General features: G+C 38.3%; 1 protein-coding gene across 2 annotated transcripts in view; it reads right to left on the bottom strand.

Moving 5' to 3' along the window:
• LOC105478157 (angiotensin converting enzyme 2) overlaps positions 1-17,685 on the bottom strand; it is a 58,703-nt gene extending 41,018 nt beyond the window's left edge. Inside the window, exons 1-7 of one of the 2 annotated variants that reach the window (XM_011735203.3) lie at positions 17,621-17,685; positions 15,968-16,095; positions 12,747-12,836; positions 11,833-12,121; positions 4,808-4,966; positions 2,174-2,267; positions 1,670-1,813 (exon numbers count right to left, since the gene is read on the bottom strand). In XM_011735203.3, the coding sequence (XP_011733505.1) occupies positions 1,670-1,813; positions 2,174-2,267; positions 4,808-4,966; positions 11,833-12,018 (583 nt within the window). In that variant the 5' untranslated portion in view covers positions 12,019-12,121; positions 12,747-12,836; positions 15,968-16,095; positions 17,621-17,685. The remainder of the gene's footprint in view (positions 1-1,669; positions 1,814-2,173; positions 2,268-4,807; positions 4,967-11,832; positions 12,122-12,746; positions 12,837-15,967; positions 16,096-17,620) is intronic. The other variant, XM_011735204.3, reaches the window with a different exon arrangement.
• Positions 17,686-19,111: the final 1,426 nt, after the last annotated feature.

Here is a 19,111-nt window from a genome sequence, read left to right as displayed (position 1 = left end):
TATATTCCACCCCGCTCCACCTCACCTCTGGTAATCACGATGACTCTACCTCTGTATATTTGATTTTTTTGTAGAATCCACGTTTGAGTGAGATGATGCTATATTTTTCTTTTTATGTCTGGATTATTTCACTTAGCATAATGTCCTCCAGGTCTATCCATGTTGAGGCAAATGACAGGATCTCCTCTTTTAAGGCTGAATAATATTCCATTCCATATACCTACCACAGTTTCTTTATTCATTCACCCCTTGACAAACACTTAGGTTGTTTCCCTATCTTGGCTATTTCGATTAATGCTGCAGTGAACATGGCAGTGTAGATATCCTTATGAAGTATTAATTTCATCTAATTTAGGTATATACCCAGGAGAGGGATTGCTGGATCATATGGTAATTCTATTTTTAATTTATTTAGGAATTCTCATACTATTTTTCCAAAACAGCTTCACCAGTTTATATTCCCACTAACAACCTGTGCTTAGAGTGGTTAAATCGCTTGTCCAAGATCACACAGCTGGTAAGCGAAAGAAGCACACTCCTAGTCTCTCAATTCTGGGTGTGTAGTCTCTTGATACATCAGTTTGTATCTTTAGCTTTAAAATATGTGACTGGATCTCTAAGTTTTTAAATTCTTCTTTTGTTCATGGCCTTGTATTTTTAGATCAGACCCAACTCATCTTAGACTTTGCCACAGTGAACCTGTGTTTGTTTGCAAATTATATGTATCAATAGCATGTTTCTATGTGCTTCCTTTAGTATCTCACCATCAGGAAACACAAGCTTGTGTTAGGGTATTAGCTAATAAAGTTTATAAACATAATTTAATAATTTTTATTTTTACATTCACATTTGCAATTAATGACCAGGAAGATGAGGACAGAAATAAATATTTGGATGAAAGGACATGCAGGATATTGTTTTAAAAATGGTGATAAGCTATTGTCTCCAGCTTGCGTAAGGCTTAAGAATATTGAATTTAAGTGGCAGTGAAGGAAATTTTAAAACAACAAATGGGGGAAAAAATTCTTCCTTACTCAACCTCAGCGGGCAGTAAATCATCAAAGCACAATGTGAATAATGATTCCATGACTTCAGCTCACTATTCAGGGAAGAGAATAAGTTAAGAGATATGGAAATTCCTTCCTATGTTAAGATTTTTTATGACCACATAATTTGAGATATAATTACAACTGCAGAAAATAATACATTTCCAGCCTAAACTAATCTGATTTTTTTTTCTTTCTGGGGTATCACCCTAAGGTAGACACACAAATGACCTTTGAAAGTGAACTGTGGGGGCTTTAGACAAAAGACAGTGACTCTGTCTCTCATCCTGAGAAATGGGATCCCCTCTTAATCCCCAGACTCCCTCAGGAACTTTTAGGGGTCTGAGATCTTCCTAGATTACTTATAATTCATAATTCCTGGATAATTTATTTTAGGCCTTGTAGTTGAGTCTCATTATTGAGCTTCTTGAATTGTAGAATACCAGTGCACCTTTTCTTTTTCCCCAGTAATTTCTTTTTAAAACAGGTCATCTGAATTGTTCAGGAGATGACTGTTAATTGAGGAGTATCCCTGATATCAAAGGGCAGGCTTGGTAATGCAGAAGAAATAGCCCCGCGGCCACACAGAGAGCTTCAGGACCTCTACAGATCAGCAAACTTACGATTTGCTCTTGCCATCTCATTTTTCAAGACCACATACTCTTCATATAATGGCCTCAGCTGCTTGCCGACCTCAGATCTCCAGCCTTCCCAAGCCCAGAGCCTCTCATTGTAGTCTAAACTCTTTTCCATTATTTCATTCAAACCTGTTATCCCAAAGCACACAAAGACAAGAAAAGATGCATTTGTAAAAATTTTATTTGTAAGTAACTACATGAACTTTAAAGAATTAAAAGTAAGGTTGGCAGACATCAGGTCATAAAGTGGTTAAATAAAATCTCATGATTCATTCATTTCCTTGCCCTTATAGTTCCAAAATACGTCTGCAGAGAAAATAAACCACTGAAATAACTTACTTATTGACTTGATTAAATTAAGTAAATGTGATAAAATTTACAAGAAAGTTAAAAGACCATGTATGTGTTGAAACACACATATTTGCAATCATTTTTGAAACTTGGGAGAAAAGTAAATTTCATAATCACTACTCAAAATTAGTAGCCTACCTGGATCAAGTAATAAGCATTCCTGGGGATTATTTGGGTTACAAACTTTTCCAGTACTGTAGATGGTGCTCATTGTATTTAGAATTGTGTTCAACTGCAAATTTAAGATAATAAACAATGTTAACAATGGAAATTTTGCTGAAGAGAATGCTAATATAGACATACCCTTTTGGCCACATGATTTTTTGATTCCTCAAAATACAGCAATTTACTTCTTTGCCATGTAGAGAAGGAATAGCCCAGTTAAGTTTTCCCACTGTCAACTAGCACAAAGTGCTATGAGCACATAATAAATATATATGGAGTAATTGAAATAACCAGATCTACCAAAACCCAAAGAATTAACACAGAGAAGTGCATTTTTTGTTTCGTTCAGCATTTATTGAACCTGTAATAAGTCCTACACTCTGACAGTTCTGAAATGAACAAGTCAAAGACCGTAAAGTCATAGGATAGTGAGGCAGCCATGAAATCAGTAACTATTAATACATAACAGAATGACAAGTGCTATAACTGTCACCAAAAAGTGATGCAGTAGTATAGAAGCAGGGAGAAATTAATAACTAATAACCTGGAGATTCAAGAATGGGTCCAAAGAGAAGGGAAGATAAGAGCTGTGTCTTGGAGAAGAAGTAGGCATTGGTCATGTAGAGAAGGGAGGTAGAGGGAAGAGTCTAAAAGATGGAAGGAGGTTGGAAAAGACAAGGCATTCCCAGGGGACAGTGAGATGTTGAATGAAACTGGAGTGACGGTGTTCATTAAGGGAAATGAAAGACATGAGAATGGAGAGATAAGCAGGGGCCAGATCACGAGGGACCATCTCTGCCATACTAAAGTTGCTAAACTTTACCCTGTAGGTAAAGTGAAGGTGACAGAGTGAAGCAGTGATACTCCAGGTGTAATCCGTGGACCAGTGCACATGAGCAAATAGTTTGTTTCCATTCTGTGATAAGTACAGGAATTAAGAGAATAAAAGTTTATAAACTTTGGAAAACAGTTTGATATTTCCATGACATCTAAGCTTGTAATCAGTGAACTTAAGCAAGTATTGATCTGCAATGTATTGGAAATAAAGGAATAAAGGAGGGAGAAAGGAAAGACGGGAGGGAGGAGAGAAAGAGGGAAGGAGGAAGAGAAGGAAGGAAGGCAAGAAGGAAGGAAGGCAAGAAGGAAGGAAGGAATGAAGGAAGGAAGGAAGGAAGGAAATGGTTCTCTCCCTCAGATTGATTTAAGAAGCACTGGATTAAAGGATCTGTTTCTCCTTCTCCTGTTTCTCTTTGGTTCTGCCTTGAGAGTGATCCTAAAACATGAAATAGACCTTACGCTTAAAACTTCCACACAATCCCATAGTCCAAAGGAATAAACCTAAATTCCTTACCATGGCACAAAACCCCTCACGGTCTCTTTCTACCTCTTCTTCAATCTCTACTGCTTCCTCTCCATCGAATCTAAGCACCCTTGAGTCCCTCCTCTTCCCAAACACTTTAAGCTCTTACATGAATTTCAGTGGTTTTCGGTCCTGACTGCACATTAGAATTATCTGGGGATTTTTTAAAAAATAAAATGTCCAGGTTCCACCTAGGCTGGACCAGGCTGTCTATATGTGAATAGGCAAGGTTTCTCATAGTGTCCTTGTGGGGGGAAAAATGGAGAAACAGAATGGATAAGGTAGAGTGGATTGATAATTAGTTGGATAATTGGATCCAAAGAATGCAGAAAAATAAATGTTAACTTGTAGAAAGATACATTTCACATGGTTTTATCTTTGCCTTTTGGATACACTTTTATTTTATATACACAGATTAGAACATACAAAGTTCCAGAGGACAAGCAACTGAGAAAGAAGACTTTCTTTTTAAATAGCTAAATATTTTAGATTAAAAATATTTCAATAGGCTATATCAGAGGTTTGCAAACTATGTTCTGCAGACCAAATCCTGTCTGCTGCTTGTTTTTGTAAAGTTTTATTTGAAGACAGCCATACTTGTTCATTTACATATTAGCTACAGCTGATTTCCTGATACAACAGCACAGTTGACTAGTTGTAACACAGACAATACCTAAATACACAAAACCGAAAATATTTACTCTCATCTGTTCCTTTATAGAAAAAAAGTTTGCTGTTGACATTGTGGACAAGATCATTCTTTGTTGCTGGGGGCCATCCCATACATTGTGAACTGTTCTGCAGCATCCCTACCCACTAGATGTCAATAGTATCCCGTATTTGTGGCAACCAAAAACGTCTCCAGACATTGTCAAATATCCCCGGAGGGCTAAAGCATCCCCAGTTGAGAACCACTGACACAAACTAACTGTATTCTTCAGGCTGCCTGATCCTTCAGGAAGGTGACCTAACACTAGGGGGTGTCCATACACACCACAGTGCCAGGGACAATCTCAGTTTAACTCTGTGTTTGAATATAATTATTACCAGTATTTTTCACTCTCAAAAAGATTCCAGTTTGAATAATAAATTGTATGGTCACCTTACCTAGGGATAGAGAGAGCTTTTTCTAACATCAGCATTACTATCTTTTCAAACAAAGGAAGCTGCTGTGGGTGATATTAATGTTTAATATTTCCCAAATATTTCAACTCTTGGGATCAATGCTAAAATGTTCACAAACGTACCCGTTTGCTCTTGTCTTCTGAGAGCACTGAAGACCCATTTTGCTGAAGAGCCTGCAACTGAAGCTTGACTGTGAGATTCTGAATTTCTTGCAGTGGATACATTTGGGCAAGTGTGGACTGTTCTTTTAAAAAGGCAGACCATTTTTCCCCAGCATTATTCTGAAATGACATGAAAGAAAATTGAAGTCGGAATGGCATTGCTTGAACAGAAAAAACAGAAGATATAGTATAAAGAATATCTGGTGAAACATTTAATATTTCCTGAGTGATTTAGTCCTCTACTCTGCTAAAGATCAAGGTTTAGGTTAAGAGTGACCAGGCCATTTTTGACCACTCTCTCTCTCTCTGGCCTATTGCCTGGTTTTCCCAAGGGTCCTGTCCCCAGAACTGGAAGTGAATTCTCACAGATAATCCACATTATGGGGCCCTGGAATTTGTAGCCTTAGTGCTGTGATGTAGGTGAGTTGGCCAAGGATTCAAAGATGAGTGCTCTAAAAGGAGAATACAGTAGAGCTCAGAGTGGACTTAATGAGAATACAGACCCCTAATAACAATGGAAACCATAAGAAATGAGAACCAGTTCACAGTAACCTCCTAGCTGCCATAACTTAGCCCAGGGATTTTGATCTTAAGTTAGGATTCCCAAAAAAGGCTTCCCAGAAAATGGCCATTGGTAGCCATGGTGATTTTCTACCAGCAAAAGAAATCATCAAGCAGGTGATGATGCCAGGACACATTTCCCACCCCCTCTCCTCCCGCTGCCCAATCTTGAACATCAGTTGGAAAGTGAACTTCTCCAAACTACTCTAGTGTAGTTTTTTCTCAATGTACAAATTCATTTCCATTTACCAAAGACCAAAATGAGCAACTACTTGGTATAGTGTACTGCTCTAGACCACACAAAAGAGATAATGTGTGAGGAAAGTAAGAATTCCGCTCCTGGACTCAAGTACCTTAGCCTCTCTGAGCCACAGTTGTCTTATCTGCAAAATGGAAGTAATAATAGGACTTACCTCAAAGGACTGTTGTAAGGATTCGAAGAAGTAACAAAAAATGAAATGCTTACAAGAGTGCCTAACACATCCTAATCATTCAACAAATGTTAGTTATTTTATTATTTGTTATTTATTATTATTTTATGATTTATTTTATATTTTATGTATAGGGGGAAAGTTCTTGTCCTTAGATTGCTTTCAATTTTATCAGACAGGTAAGATAGGCATTATAAATGTTTCATTAATGAAACATAAGAGTATTTAGTAATGTATAAATCATGAGTGGGCCAAGCAGTTTCTGTTACAAGAAAGAGGAAATTCATGCAGGTGACTATATTTGGCCAAGCCCTCATGCAGAAGTTGCAACTTAAGACAGACCTGAAAGTAGGTAGGAGTCAGATGAGTAGACAATACTTTGCAAAATAATTTACCTCATTTGATTTTCTTAACAACACTATGAGGTAGAAAATCACTCTCTCTCCTTTTTTATACATACAGAAAGGGGCTGAAAGATATAAACAGTGGAGCTGGCAATCAGCCACCAGCATTTGATCCTGGCCCTGTGGCAGACAGACTCTAGGAATGCTCCCATGATCTCTGCCTTTGGTGGTTACACCCTTGTGTGATCCCCTCCCCATAAGTATGAGCAGACTTGTGATTTACTTTCAACCAATAGCATACAACACAGGTGACAGGATGTTCACGTTTATGTTACATAAGATTTTAACTTTAATCTTGATAGAAGACTCTCTCCTTTGCTGACTTGTTGCAGCAAGATGCCACGTTGTGAGCTACCCTATGGAAAAGGCCACATGGCAAATAATTAAAGATGGCCTCTGAGTAATTGCATTGGCGAGGAAGTAGATCCATCACCAATCAAGCCTCAGAAGAGACCATAGCTCTAGCCAGCACCTTGAATGCAACCATATGAGACTTAGAAGCAGAAGATCCGGCTGAACTGTGCCTGGACTCCTAGCCCACAGATACTGTGGGATAATAAATATGCTTTGTTTTAATCTGCTAAGCTTGTGGTAACTTTTTGCACAATAGATAACTAGTACAGCTCCCACAGGCAGAACTTCAGGCATGATTGCACTTTCCAGGCCAAGGAATTTCACTTTTACCCTCTGAGAATTAAGCAGTCACTGAGCGTTTTGACTACGCATGTGACATGATGGAAATGGTGCACGGAAGTGGCAGTAATTAACCACACAAGAGATAAAGAAAATAGTGGCAGTGAAAATGGAAAATAGGCTGTGTGTGGTGGTTCATGCCTGTAATCCCAGCACTTTGGGAGGCTGAGGTCGGAAGATCGCTTGAGCCCAGAAGTTTGAGACAAGTCTGGGCAACATGGCGAGACCCCATCTCTGCGAATAATACAAAAATCAGCCAGGTGTGGTGGCTCGCACGTGTAGTCCCAGCTACACAGGAGGCTGAGGTGGGAAGATTGCCTGAGCTTGGGGAAGTCGAGGCGCAGTAAGCCATGATTGTGCCACTGCACTCCAGCCTGAATGACAGAATGAGAATCTGTCTCAAAAAAAAAAAAAAAAAAAGGAAAGCAATTTCTCTCTTTCCTGAACACTCACAACCTCTCAGAAACTGCTTTTTGATTAATCTTCACAACAACCAACCTTGTGAGGGAGTTGTTATTGTCTCAACTTTGCAAATAAGGGAAATTAGGCACACAGCAGGTAACTTTCCCTAGGTCACACAGCTAGAAATTAGAAGAACCAGGGCACCAACCCAGTGTTTATTTTCGAAGCTAATGCTCTGAACTATTATCCTACAGATTGTGTTTGACACAGTCTAGTCTTCTCTGTAACATGCAGGAGTGGGAAGAAGTGAGCTATGGGAAGAGGAATTTTGTCTGCAGCACAGACGCATCTATGCAACCCACCTGACTCACTTCTCAATCCCTACCTGGCTTCACCCAATCCAGATGATTTACTGTGAAGCAAAATTTCTGGTAAAACTTTCATACCAAATTATAGGAATAATTTTACTCTCTATCTACAGGAAATAACTCACAACCTCCCAAAGGCCTCAGTCTTAGAACATTGTTTATCATACTATATGTGAGAATTTTGAGGCTATCCAATTATATTTTATTTATCACTACCATCCTACATGTGTTATAATTATAACACCAAAAAAAATCACTTTGTGTTGCCTTGCATTTTGGCCTCTGAGGATGTATTATTCCTTGCCAAGCTATTCTTTTAATATTATTTACAATTTATTCCATATCCTTACCCTACGGCTCCCAAGCCTAAATAAAACAGACAGCTTAGCAGTTATGCAAAGAATCAGTCAGTTCATGCATACTTATCAGATAATTTAGCGGTTGATAGCTATATGTAGGCTGAATGATGAATGGAATGAAACATATATAGCAGTTTACATAGCCCCAGGCTTGAAAGAAACCATTACAGATAAAATTCGTGGCATTCCATACTACCTCTGGGCAAAGGCAGGAGAGAAGCAACTAAAACTGCAACAATTTCTGTAGCCATACAAGGGAGTTTTGGGAGTAAGGCACACATTGTTTGAGATAATCACAAGAAATTAAAACACTCTCTAAACCCCATCTATAACTGCAATGGATAGCATTTTCCCGACTTGAAAGAGATCCTTTGTAATTTCAAGGACTGGAGCTGTAAAATCCTAAATTATATTTTAAAACATTCAAAAAGATACTCTGCTCTTTTTGGCCCTAACTATATGCACAAATTAAATATATGATTTCTTAGGCCATAGGTCTGGTGGTCTTTACCCAACTTGTGATAATTGTATTTAAACTATTAAAATCCTTTTGTAAGAAGTAGTTTGAGATTTAAAGTATTGACAACTTATTTTCTCTTTTTCTATAGCTCACTATCGCCTAAACCAGGCTATATACTTTTAGTAACCTCTAAACCATTTCTTCCCCTGTAGGTGTGAGAGTTCCATGAAGACAGAAAATGAAAACCTGAATGGAATCTTTAGCATCTATCCAGTACCTTGGAGCCCAAAAATCTCCCAGGAAAACCTTCACCTTTGGCTCCCATATGCTGGCTCAATTTCCAGATAGAGCTGTCAAAACCACATTGGGTTCAAAGACAAAAGCTGCCTTGGTTACTTTCTAAACATGGCCAGGTACTTGCATATTAAAAAAAAAACACACACACATTCCATTTAACAAAATAGGTAATGTAAATTATAAGAATGTGAATTCCATAACTCAAGCTTAGGATTTAAGAAATTATTTTTTCTTTATTTTAGATGGGAGGTTTAATATTTTAACATTTACAATTTTTAACCTGTATGAACATTTTTATTTTTTCCTAATTTTATCTCATGGGAAAAAAAGTGCTCACCCCTGAATTTTATTTTATGTGCTGCACAGTGATCTTCCCCGACTTGTACCTGTGGGTAGGTGTTCATGTGTATTAAGGGGCATGGGACAGACTCATTAAAGACAGGGATGAAATTTCCTTGGGTATATACAGAATAGCGGTTTAGAATCATCCTGCTGAGTTCACTGTGACTCTATCCCTGGAGACAGGAATAGGTTCAGAAATGGGGCATGCCCAAGACCCTAGGGGCTCTGGCAGCAGGGGGCTGAAGAAGCTCTGGAGACCACGCAAAGAGTAAGTGTGATAGGCTAAGTGCAGTGGCTCATGCCTGTCATCCCAGCACTTTGGGAGGCTGAGGCAGGAGGATCGCTTGAGCCCAGGAGTTCAAGACCAGACTGGGAGACAAAGTGAGGTCTCTTCTCTACAAAAAAAAAAAATTTAAATGAGGTGGGAGGACTATTTGAGCCCAGGAGGTCAAGCTGCAATGAATCACGATCATGCCACTCCATTCCAGCCTGGACAATGGAGCGAGACCCTTCAAAAAAAAAAAAAAAAAGTATGGGCTTCATGCTCTCTCTTCATGGCTTCTGGTAACTCACCAAGAAGTAGCTACAACGTATCCTTGCTTTTGTTTTTTGGCCAGGAATTGCTTGATCCTGAAAGTCTTGTAAGAAAACATGAGAAATGGAGTCAACCACACATACCACAAAGGCAGAGAAAGGGACAGAGCTTTGGAAACCTGTTTTAACCAAGCCTTTTTTTTCCCCATATCTCTATCTGATAGACCTCTCCACACTTCTACATCAGCAGCTTTATGATACTATACTGATCAAGTTTTGATGCCTTCTATTATTTTGAGGTATATTCTCAGAGCTTGACATAAGGATCACCACATTAGGTCAAATCCATAGGCTGACAAGGATATTCTGACTTCTGAAAGTTACACCATAGGACAATATGGGAATGGTAGATTATCCTCAATCATGTCACTCTGATAGGATATGAACATACACATGTCATGCAGCCCAAATTTTCGTTCCTGTATCAGTTATTTATTGCTACAGTAATACTACATAACAACTGTTTGTTTTTTGTTACGTAATACTACATAACAAGCAACTTTGTTTCTTATTTAGTACATAACAAATAACCTTCTGTTATGTAACACTAAATAACAAATAACAAACCTCAGTGGCTTAAGCGGTTATTGTTTACCACTAGAAACAATATTTTGGGTGGCAAAATTCTGCTTTGGTTATAGTTTGAATCGTTTTCCAAATACTTGTCTGTATATTGAGCTGCCAAAAATTTACTTTATGGCATATTATAAGTATTTATTTTATGGAAGAACTTTTTTCAGATTTTGCAAACCTTCTTTGAGGTAAAAAGTATATCACAAACACCAAGATTTGAAGCACTAAGTGGCCTTAGAAATATTAATGGTAATTTCTTTCTCTCTCTCTCTCTCTCTCTCTCTCTTTTTTTTTTTTCTGATAGGGCCTCACTCTGTCTCCCAGGCAGTGTCAAGATTTCAGCTCAGTACAACCTCTGCCTCACGGACTCAAGTGATCCTCCTGCCTCAGCCTCCCGAGTAGCTGGGAGTACACGCGTGTGCCACCACATCCAACTAATTTTTGCATTTTTTGTAGAGACAGGGTTTTGCTATGTTGCCCAGGCTGGTCTCGAACTCCCGAGCTCAGATGATTCACCCACGTTGGTCTCTCAAAGTCCTGGGATTACAAGTGTGAGCCACCGCACCCAGCCAGTAATTTCAAATATTTTACTTATTTTCAGTTAAGAGTGGGTTATTCATCAGCAAATATTCAAAACTGGGGATTACAGAGCAAGTTATTTACTCTAAGAAGTTCATTTATTGTTAATCCCAAAGAAGATAAACTTGATCATCAGAAAGTCTCATTAAAATAAAACTATGCTGTGTTTAATTTAGTGAGTCAGTACATATAACCTTTTCTTAAATAAAGTTGTTTGATTTCTCAGCACTTAAATATGTAAGGATACTGTTCTGGGATCTGTGAGAGAAGAAATTCCTAAGTCCTTGCACTTGTTTAACAAAGCATCTGGCTTTCCCAGAGCATTCTGATATTTGTCAGAACTGGTTTAATCATGGTTTTTTTGTTGTTCGTTTTGTTTTTGTTTTGGAGGGCTCTGCCTGGATTCTGTGACCTTTGGGAGTCCCTTGGAGGTCCGTGACAAAGAGAAAAGGAATTCCCAAGTCCAGCCTCACCCAAGCCCTGATTAGCTTAATTACTGGTTAGTTCTTTCACTAAGCCTCCAGTTGCATTTTTCAGTTAATATATCATTTGTAGAGAATCTTTAGATATTCCTATTGATATTGTAGACTAAAGAAAATTATTAACTCAATAACTTATGGAATTTCCATGAAAATGCTTTGAAATCCTGACTGTGATGAGAATTATGGCGGTAATTTTATAAAGAATATTCACTTGTTTCCAAGCATCTGGATTGAGACCAGTGAATTATTTTGTAACAATTTTCTGAATGAACCCCAGGGTGAATTAAGTTTAGTTATCTGGGACTCCAAAATCAGGGATATGGAGGCAAACATCCAATCTCACAACTCAGAGCATTTCTTTGATTTCCCTTTTCAGTTTCATGGGCAGTAATCTAATTTTTAAGAGGCAACAAATAGCCCAATAGAGCCATGAGAACTCACCATGTTTTGGACATTCTCTTCAGTAATATTGGTGTTATAATTCCAAGAAGCAAGTGAACTTTGATAGAACAGGTCTTCGGCTTCGTGGTTAAACTTGTCCAAAAATGTCTTGGCCTGTTCCTCAATGGTGGACTGAGCAGCAGTTACAGCAACAAGGCTGAGAAGGAGCCAGGAAGAGCCTGACATCGTCCCCTGTGAGCCAAGATCACATCCACTGAATGACTTTCCCTAGACTAAAACCTCCTCATGAGATTTTCTCTCTTATCAGCCTTTGAACTTGGGTTGGGCACTGAGCAGGAAAGACCAAAAAAAGAAAAAGAAGAGCACAGTAAACAATCTGCTGAACCAATATAAAGTTCATCCTGGAGAGGACAGATATGTAACAGATTTCAGAATAATTTTTTAAAGTAAATCAAATAAGAAAACGTTATTCTTTAATCCTAGAGAACCTTACCTCTCCTGTCACTTTATGGCCAAATCAAAACCGGTACTTTTGGTTAATGTTTTCCTAGAAAGCTGTTAAAGATACATGGGAAATGTTATAATTTTACAGTGACCAAAGAGGTCTAGAATTAGGGATCATGAAGATAATGTTGGTGTTTATATGGTTTTCAGACAATTTCATTAATAGTCAGTTATCTCTCATTTATTTTTATTTCAAGATCATATTCACAGACTCTCTACTTGGGTAACATTTTCCCCTCAAAATACAAGACTTTGCCCTTGTCTTTATGGAATTCACATTTCTGATCAGTTTTAATTTCCATGGCCATTTTTTTAAAATTATGACTACTCTCCACTCCGCAGGTCAACTCTCCTGATCTGCCTTTGCAAAACTCAAAAAAGCTCATTTTCTGTTTCTCACACTGGTTCTATGGCTGACTTCTTTGAGTGCCTCCTTCTCTTTCACTTACCTATTCAAAACTCAGTCAAGGTCACGTGGAAGTAAGAAAGCCTCCATACAGTATGAAATCCAAAGAGTGTCTACGTCAACTCCTGATTCTCTGTAGCCACAGGATCACAACAATATAGAATTCAAAGAGATTTTAGTGGTTATCTTGTTAAATTTCAGACGCAAGCTCAGTGTCCTCATTACTAGGGTGTATGTATGAGTGCCACAGATCAAAGAGAGGAGCACTTTAAATGGCAGGGTTCAAGGGCCTACTTGACGATGATTGTGAAACTTTGACACAGAGAAAATATTTCTTCACTCAGAAAAACAAGTCTTCCAGGTTCAGGTGACACTGCAATAATCAAGCCTTTAAAAAAATGTCCATTGCTTTTCCTTATTCCAAAGTTGTGTGTATTATTGTAGAATAGGAAAAAAACAATTATAAGTAACTATTCAAAGTGCTTTGTGTTATAATATCTCATTTGAGCATGACAAGAAACCTATAGGCAAATATTTTATCACCATTTTATGAATTATGAAACTAAGTTTAAGTAAATTGCTATATCTCACTCAGCTAAGAAATGATGGAATCAGAACATGGATCTATGTACTCTGATTCTACAGTATAGGCTCTTAATGAAGTTGTGGTCAACAGTCTAAAAGCAATAATGGAGGCATAGATAAAGTGTGACAGAGGGCCTTGTGCCTCAGTGAAGATGATAGATTTAGTTATGCTGCATCAAAAAGAGGTGGACTCTTACTTCCCCTGATGTGAATCAAAATATACTCTCCTTTTAAGAAATAAAGCAGTTCACAAATATAAGTAATAATAATAAAGAATTTTAAATGAAAGTGAGATGAGGGTAAAAAAAAAAATCATTGCAGAAATTTCAGAAAGGCTCCTCCCACATTCCAGGAAGCCTAGATCCACTCACTTCTTGCACATATTAGGAGAAAAAACAGGCAAGAAAGAGGACAGTACACGAGTATCTGAACAAAAAGTTGAAATGTGACTGTAATAAAAGCGGAAATAAATTTCTACACAGGTAAGTTCCTGAATGAAACACGTGGATTTAGTGGAAAAAATGGGAGTAGTCCAAATTCAATTCAGTGAGGCAGAAAATACGATTAACTTGATCAAACTGAAACGGAGAAAGCAAGATATAAAATCTGAAAGCTAAGAATAAATGAACAAGGAGCCTGGGATAGCAATGAGGCAGGAAAATGCTAGAAGCCAAGAAACTTTGAGAAGCAAGGGAAAAGGGAGAATTGTCTACAGTGATTCTGTAGAAAAACTAGCCCAGAATGGCCAACTGCAAGCACTGACTGAATTACTGGAATTTTTGTTCACCCTTTTTTGAGAAGATGTCAATGTTCTGATAGTTCCCCAGAAGCATTCTCTCTGAGCCCATTCCGAGAATGGAAAGAATTCACTGAAGACCCAGGGGATGAGACCCAGAAAGACAATTGGCCTAAAGGAAAGTATTGTCTTTGAGAAAAAAATGGAGAATCAGAAAAAATTAGAAGACCAAAGACGCAGGAAAGACGTTCTATGTTTCAAAAAGATTGGGGGAGGGGGTGGATATCATAATGGTAAAGGGAAGTTTGACCTTAACACCTAGTAAAGCTATAAAGTAAAATTTTTAGAATGTGGTTTGCACTTGGAAAAATATATCTCTGGTCCATGAGGAATTCACTAGGAATAAGTCAGATGCTGCCTGCCCTATCTCCTCTCTGATAGAATATAATAGTAAAAAAATATATCCAAAGACATAGTGTATCTTCCTTTTCAATAAGGGATTTAACAAAACGTAAAATGCCATGACGAGATCCAAATGTCCCCTGAAACAATCACACAGTACAGGATTAGGCAGTCCTCTGATAAACAACAATTCATGTCCAAAACAACAAGAATCTTGCTTCAATAATTGTTTATTGACTACCTACTATATGCCAAACACTATTCTAGATATTGAACATAAGCTAATAAATATTGTATTATATGAGGTGAGAATAGAGGGAAGACAAAAATAGTTAGTGATTAATGACATGACTTATTATAAGTAAGAAATGGAGGATAGAGAATCATGGGGTGGGGAGAGGGATTTTCTACAAGGAGGGCCTCTCTGAGAAGGTGACATTTGAGCAGAGACCCGAGAGAAGTGATGAAAGCTGTGCGGATCTCTGGGTGAAGAAGTTTTCCTAGACAGAGGGAGCAGCAAGTGTAAAGGATGCAGGCAGATTTCAAGAACATCAGAGATCTTTGTGACTGGAGCTCAGTGTGCAGGGGAAAGTGGCAGGAGGTGAAGTCCAGGAAGAAGCTAGGGTCGCACCAGGAGAGTCTTAAAAACAATTAACTGTGAAACTTTAGCTTTACTCTCAGCAACATGGGAAGACACTGGAAGGCTTCAAGCAGAGAAGTGATCTAGTAGAAGCTTTAGCAGGGTCACTTTGGCTGCTCCTTAGAGAATAGACACTAAAGGGGTAAGGATGGAAGCAGGGAGACTAGTTAGTGAACTACTGTAGCAGCCCAGTCTAGCTGGTTGAATAAAAGCTTAGTATGAGCTTCAAGATCCAACTAGGAGGCCCAGCAAAAAGTAATGGGCCTGAAAGTACATCTTATACTATATTAGACTTTGTTAATATAAGTATTAGATACAAAATAATCTAGACTATCACATTCATTTCTGTGAACCACAGTTTTAGAGACACACAAGAGAGTATCCAGAGGAAAACAAATAAGAGAGCAGATGGATCTAAAATAATATAATTTGGAGAATGGTTTAGATATGGAAGAGAAGACAGGGTGGACAGCTTTCCTCTATCATGGTACTGTCATTTAGAAGAAGACTTAGCATGGTGGATTTACTCTGCCACTTGTTAGCTGTGTGACTTTAGGCAGGTAATATCGTCCCTGCACCTAATTTATTTCAAAGCCAATGATAGTTTTATATCCATTTCATAGGGATGTCATATTATATGAATTAATACATAAGAACACAGAGAGTGATGCTGTAAGCCTAGTAATAAAAGCCACCGAAAATGAAACAAGCTGTGTAATAATTAGGGAACTTCCACACTGGAATGTTTAATCAAGCCATCTGCAAGGTTATCTTTCAAAGACACTGCAGCAGACAGAGATTGGCTGGGAGTTTGACTCAAAGGTCTATTTGGACTGTAGGATCCTGCATTGTAGGAGAATTCTGCTAGTCTGTGCTGAAACAGCAGGATGGAGGAGCTCACCAATGGGATGAGTAGTCATACATGAAAGGAAAGGGGAGTCAGCCAGCAGTCTACGTGAGCCCAGCCATGGAGAACCTCTCAGCGTGCTTTCATCACCCAATCACGGTCAGGTCCTGGTATAAAACTTCCTACATACAGAGAAGAGAAAACTTGAGTCTGTCACGCAATCTTGAGGAAGAAGGGGAAAGTCATAAAGGTAAATGACTCCCTCTCAATATTTACAGATGTTGTATCTGTTGGTCGCATATGCTTTGTACCTGGTCTGGTACATAAACTCTTCACAACAACTTTACAGGTAGAAATAGTGATATCCATTTTATAATTAAGGAAACCAAATGTTCCTATGATTAATTCAAACTTCCACAACTGATAGGCAATGGGGCTGCATTTTGATCCCAGATGTCTTAAGAGACCTTTTCTCTCCACAGAGTCATGGGTTCAGTTATCTGCTAACTTCATGTATGTCTAATAAGTCCTCATCAATCTGTCATATTCTGAGAAGAGGCAGGCCCGCATAAGCAAAATTAAAATGTACTGCTTTGATTACACCAGTTATACATTTTTAAACCATTTTAGGTAGAAATTTTTCTTCAATATATTCCATCCTGATCGGGATGTTGCCTGGACATTATTTTAGGGTTATTTTTCAGATGACTCAGTGTCATCATCTTAAATAATATTTACTGGCTAAGCTATAATGTCACAATGTCTTCAAGGCTTTACATTAAATGGCTCAACAGCTTTATTGCTATTAATTCTGCTGTTTCTGCACATTCTGAGTTCACAGTCACAGTATCAACTTTTAGTAGCCCTGCCCTCCACAAGTCCCCTCCCTGTTTCTGATCTGCTATCTGCTAAAACCTAAATGGAAACTAGATAACCATGGAGTTCAACTAGAAACCTCCCTTTTCATAGGCTGAAATCTGAGGGTGGGTCTTTATTCTGCTAGAGCAAAGTACATAGACTTTGAAATCCATATTTCCCTTACTGTTCAACTTTTTATATCCTTCCAACTGAGTCACAAATGGTGAGGTTGCCAAATAGCTATAGGAGAAACCTCTTCCAGTTCCCCAAGTTGGGTGGATAACTTCGGTAAACATCAGAAAAGAAAGGATGTTTTGTTCAATTTCTTATTGATTAATACTGCTGACAGAACAAGGAAGGGTATCAGGAATACAACGCACAGAGAAATTCAAAACTTTGCATGGTCAACAACTATTTACATTCAGTACAACTGATTTTGACCACATGTTTATCACACAAAGTGAATTTATAAGTGCTTTACAGAAAATAAATAACAAGTTGGCCTCTCAGCCCGAAACAAAAGCTAAAGCTCTTTCCTGTTTACATTTTTAGTTGCATAGCAGTCCCTTTTTTCCTAAATGTAAAAAGTAAAGTAGAGGTTCCTCTTCAAAGACTTTCCTCCCTGTCTAATTAGGAATAAATAATAACTTCTCTTAGAAGCAAAATTCATTCAAAAACCTGTGTTAACATTCTTAAATATCTGCTAGCCATAATAAAAAAAAATCAATGTACTTTATGCTCTTAGCCCCCACAATTTAACCTAAATATTTGCCCTGGCATCCTTAATACTGCTCCAAACAAGCATTAGGTCATAGCCTGTTCCTGTTCCTTATTTGAAGGGGTTTTTACCTTTCTCAACATTCCACAAGTTACTTCCTCCTTCCTTTGTTCTCCTCTGCCTTTGCCTCTTTGAAAAAGTTCTAAGTTGCTAGCCAATCAAGACAAACACAAAATGTGAGGTCCCGTTCCAGCCAATAAAAACCAGACACAACAGTAGGGTAGACGCGTCAAGTTATTTATAACCCTATCTCCTTTGTTCGGTATACTCTCGTAACAAAACTACTGGCAAGTGGACCCTTTCTACAGAAAGTATAAAAATAGCCTTACTAAAAAAATTAAATCTATGTTCAAATACTATTTCTTTATGGCACCAGAAAACAAACATTTCAAACACTAAAGATACAGCAAAGATAATCTTCATTAACCAAATTGATAAATAGTTTCAACAGACAGAGTTCAAATCTGTAAGAATAAACATTGGATTCCAAGAAGGTTATACTGATTGTTACTGGCCTGAATTTACGATAGTACAGTGTTTGCCACAGTAACGCTAATTTATTTTGATACCTACACTGTACAAAATATCAGGGAGCACTAGAGCAAGGAAATCACTAGTATAAATTTACATCTAAGACTTTAGAAGCAAAACATGAGCATTTATCCTAAGTGAGATGGGATGCATGGTAGAATTTGAACAGAAGAGTTACACAGTACCACTTACATTTAAAAGAAATCCTGGACCAGGCACAGTGGCTCACACCTGTAATCCCAACACTTTGGGAGGCCACGGCGGGAGGGTCTCTTGAACCCAAGAGTTCAAGACCAGCCTGGGCAACATGGCAAAACCCCATCTCTACTAAAACTACAAAAAATTAGCCAGGTGTGGTGGTATGTGCCTGTAGTCCCAGCTACTTGGGAGGCTGAGGTGGTAGGATCATGTGAAACCAGGAAGTTGAGGCTGCAGTGAGCCATGATCACACCATGGAACCGCAGCCTGGGCGACAGGAGTGAGACCCTGCCTCAGAAAAAAAAAAGGAATCCCTCTGGCCACTATACGAAAAACAAACCACATATGGGGCAAGACTACAGGCAGAAAGACCACTGAGGAAGCTATTGCAATAATCCAAATGAAATATAATGGTGGCTTGCTGGTAACAGTAGAGTTGATGAGACGTGATTGGATTTTTAATACATTTTAAAAGTAGAGCAAACGAGATTTGCTGGTGAATTGGAGGTAGGCTATGAAAGAAAGAGTAAAAGATACTCCAGGGTTTTTGGATTGAACAACTAGAAGGAGGTTGCTGGTAAAATAGGCTTAAAGGGAAGACTGGAAGTTTAGCTAAGTTTATGATATCTATTGGCAACCCAAGTGTAGATGTTGAGAAGGCAAATCTGGAGTTTGGCAGAGAGGTCAAGGATGGAGATACAAATTGGAGAATTCTCAGCTAGAGATGGTTAGTCAAATATTGTCTCTCAGCTAAACTAAAAAGAAAAGATCTTACCTCTTCAGAATCCCAGTGTACTGAAAATTATTGAAGTCTAGACCTCAGGAGGGAAATT

This window comes from Macaca nemestrina, chromosome X (assembly GCF_043159975.1).
Source record: "Macaca nemestrina isolate mMacNem1 chromosome X, mMacNem.hap1, whole genome shotgun sequence".
In the NCBI taxonomy this organism is placed as follows: domain Eukaryota; kingdom Metazoa; phylum Chordata; class Mammalia; order Primates; family Cercopithecidae; genus Macaca; species Macaca nemestrina.
The sequence above is the reverse complement of the archived record's forward strand: the minus strand, read 5'-3'. Positions and strand labels throughout refer to the sequence as shown.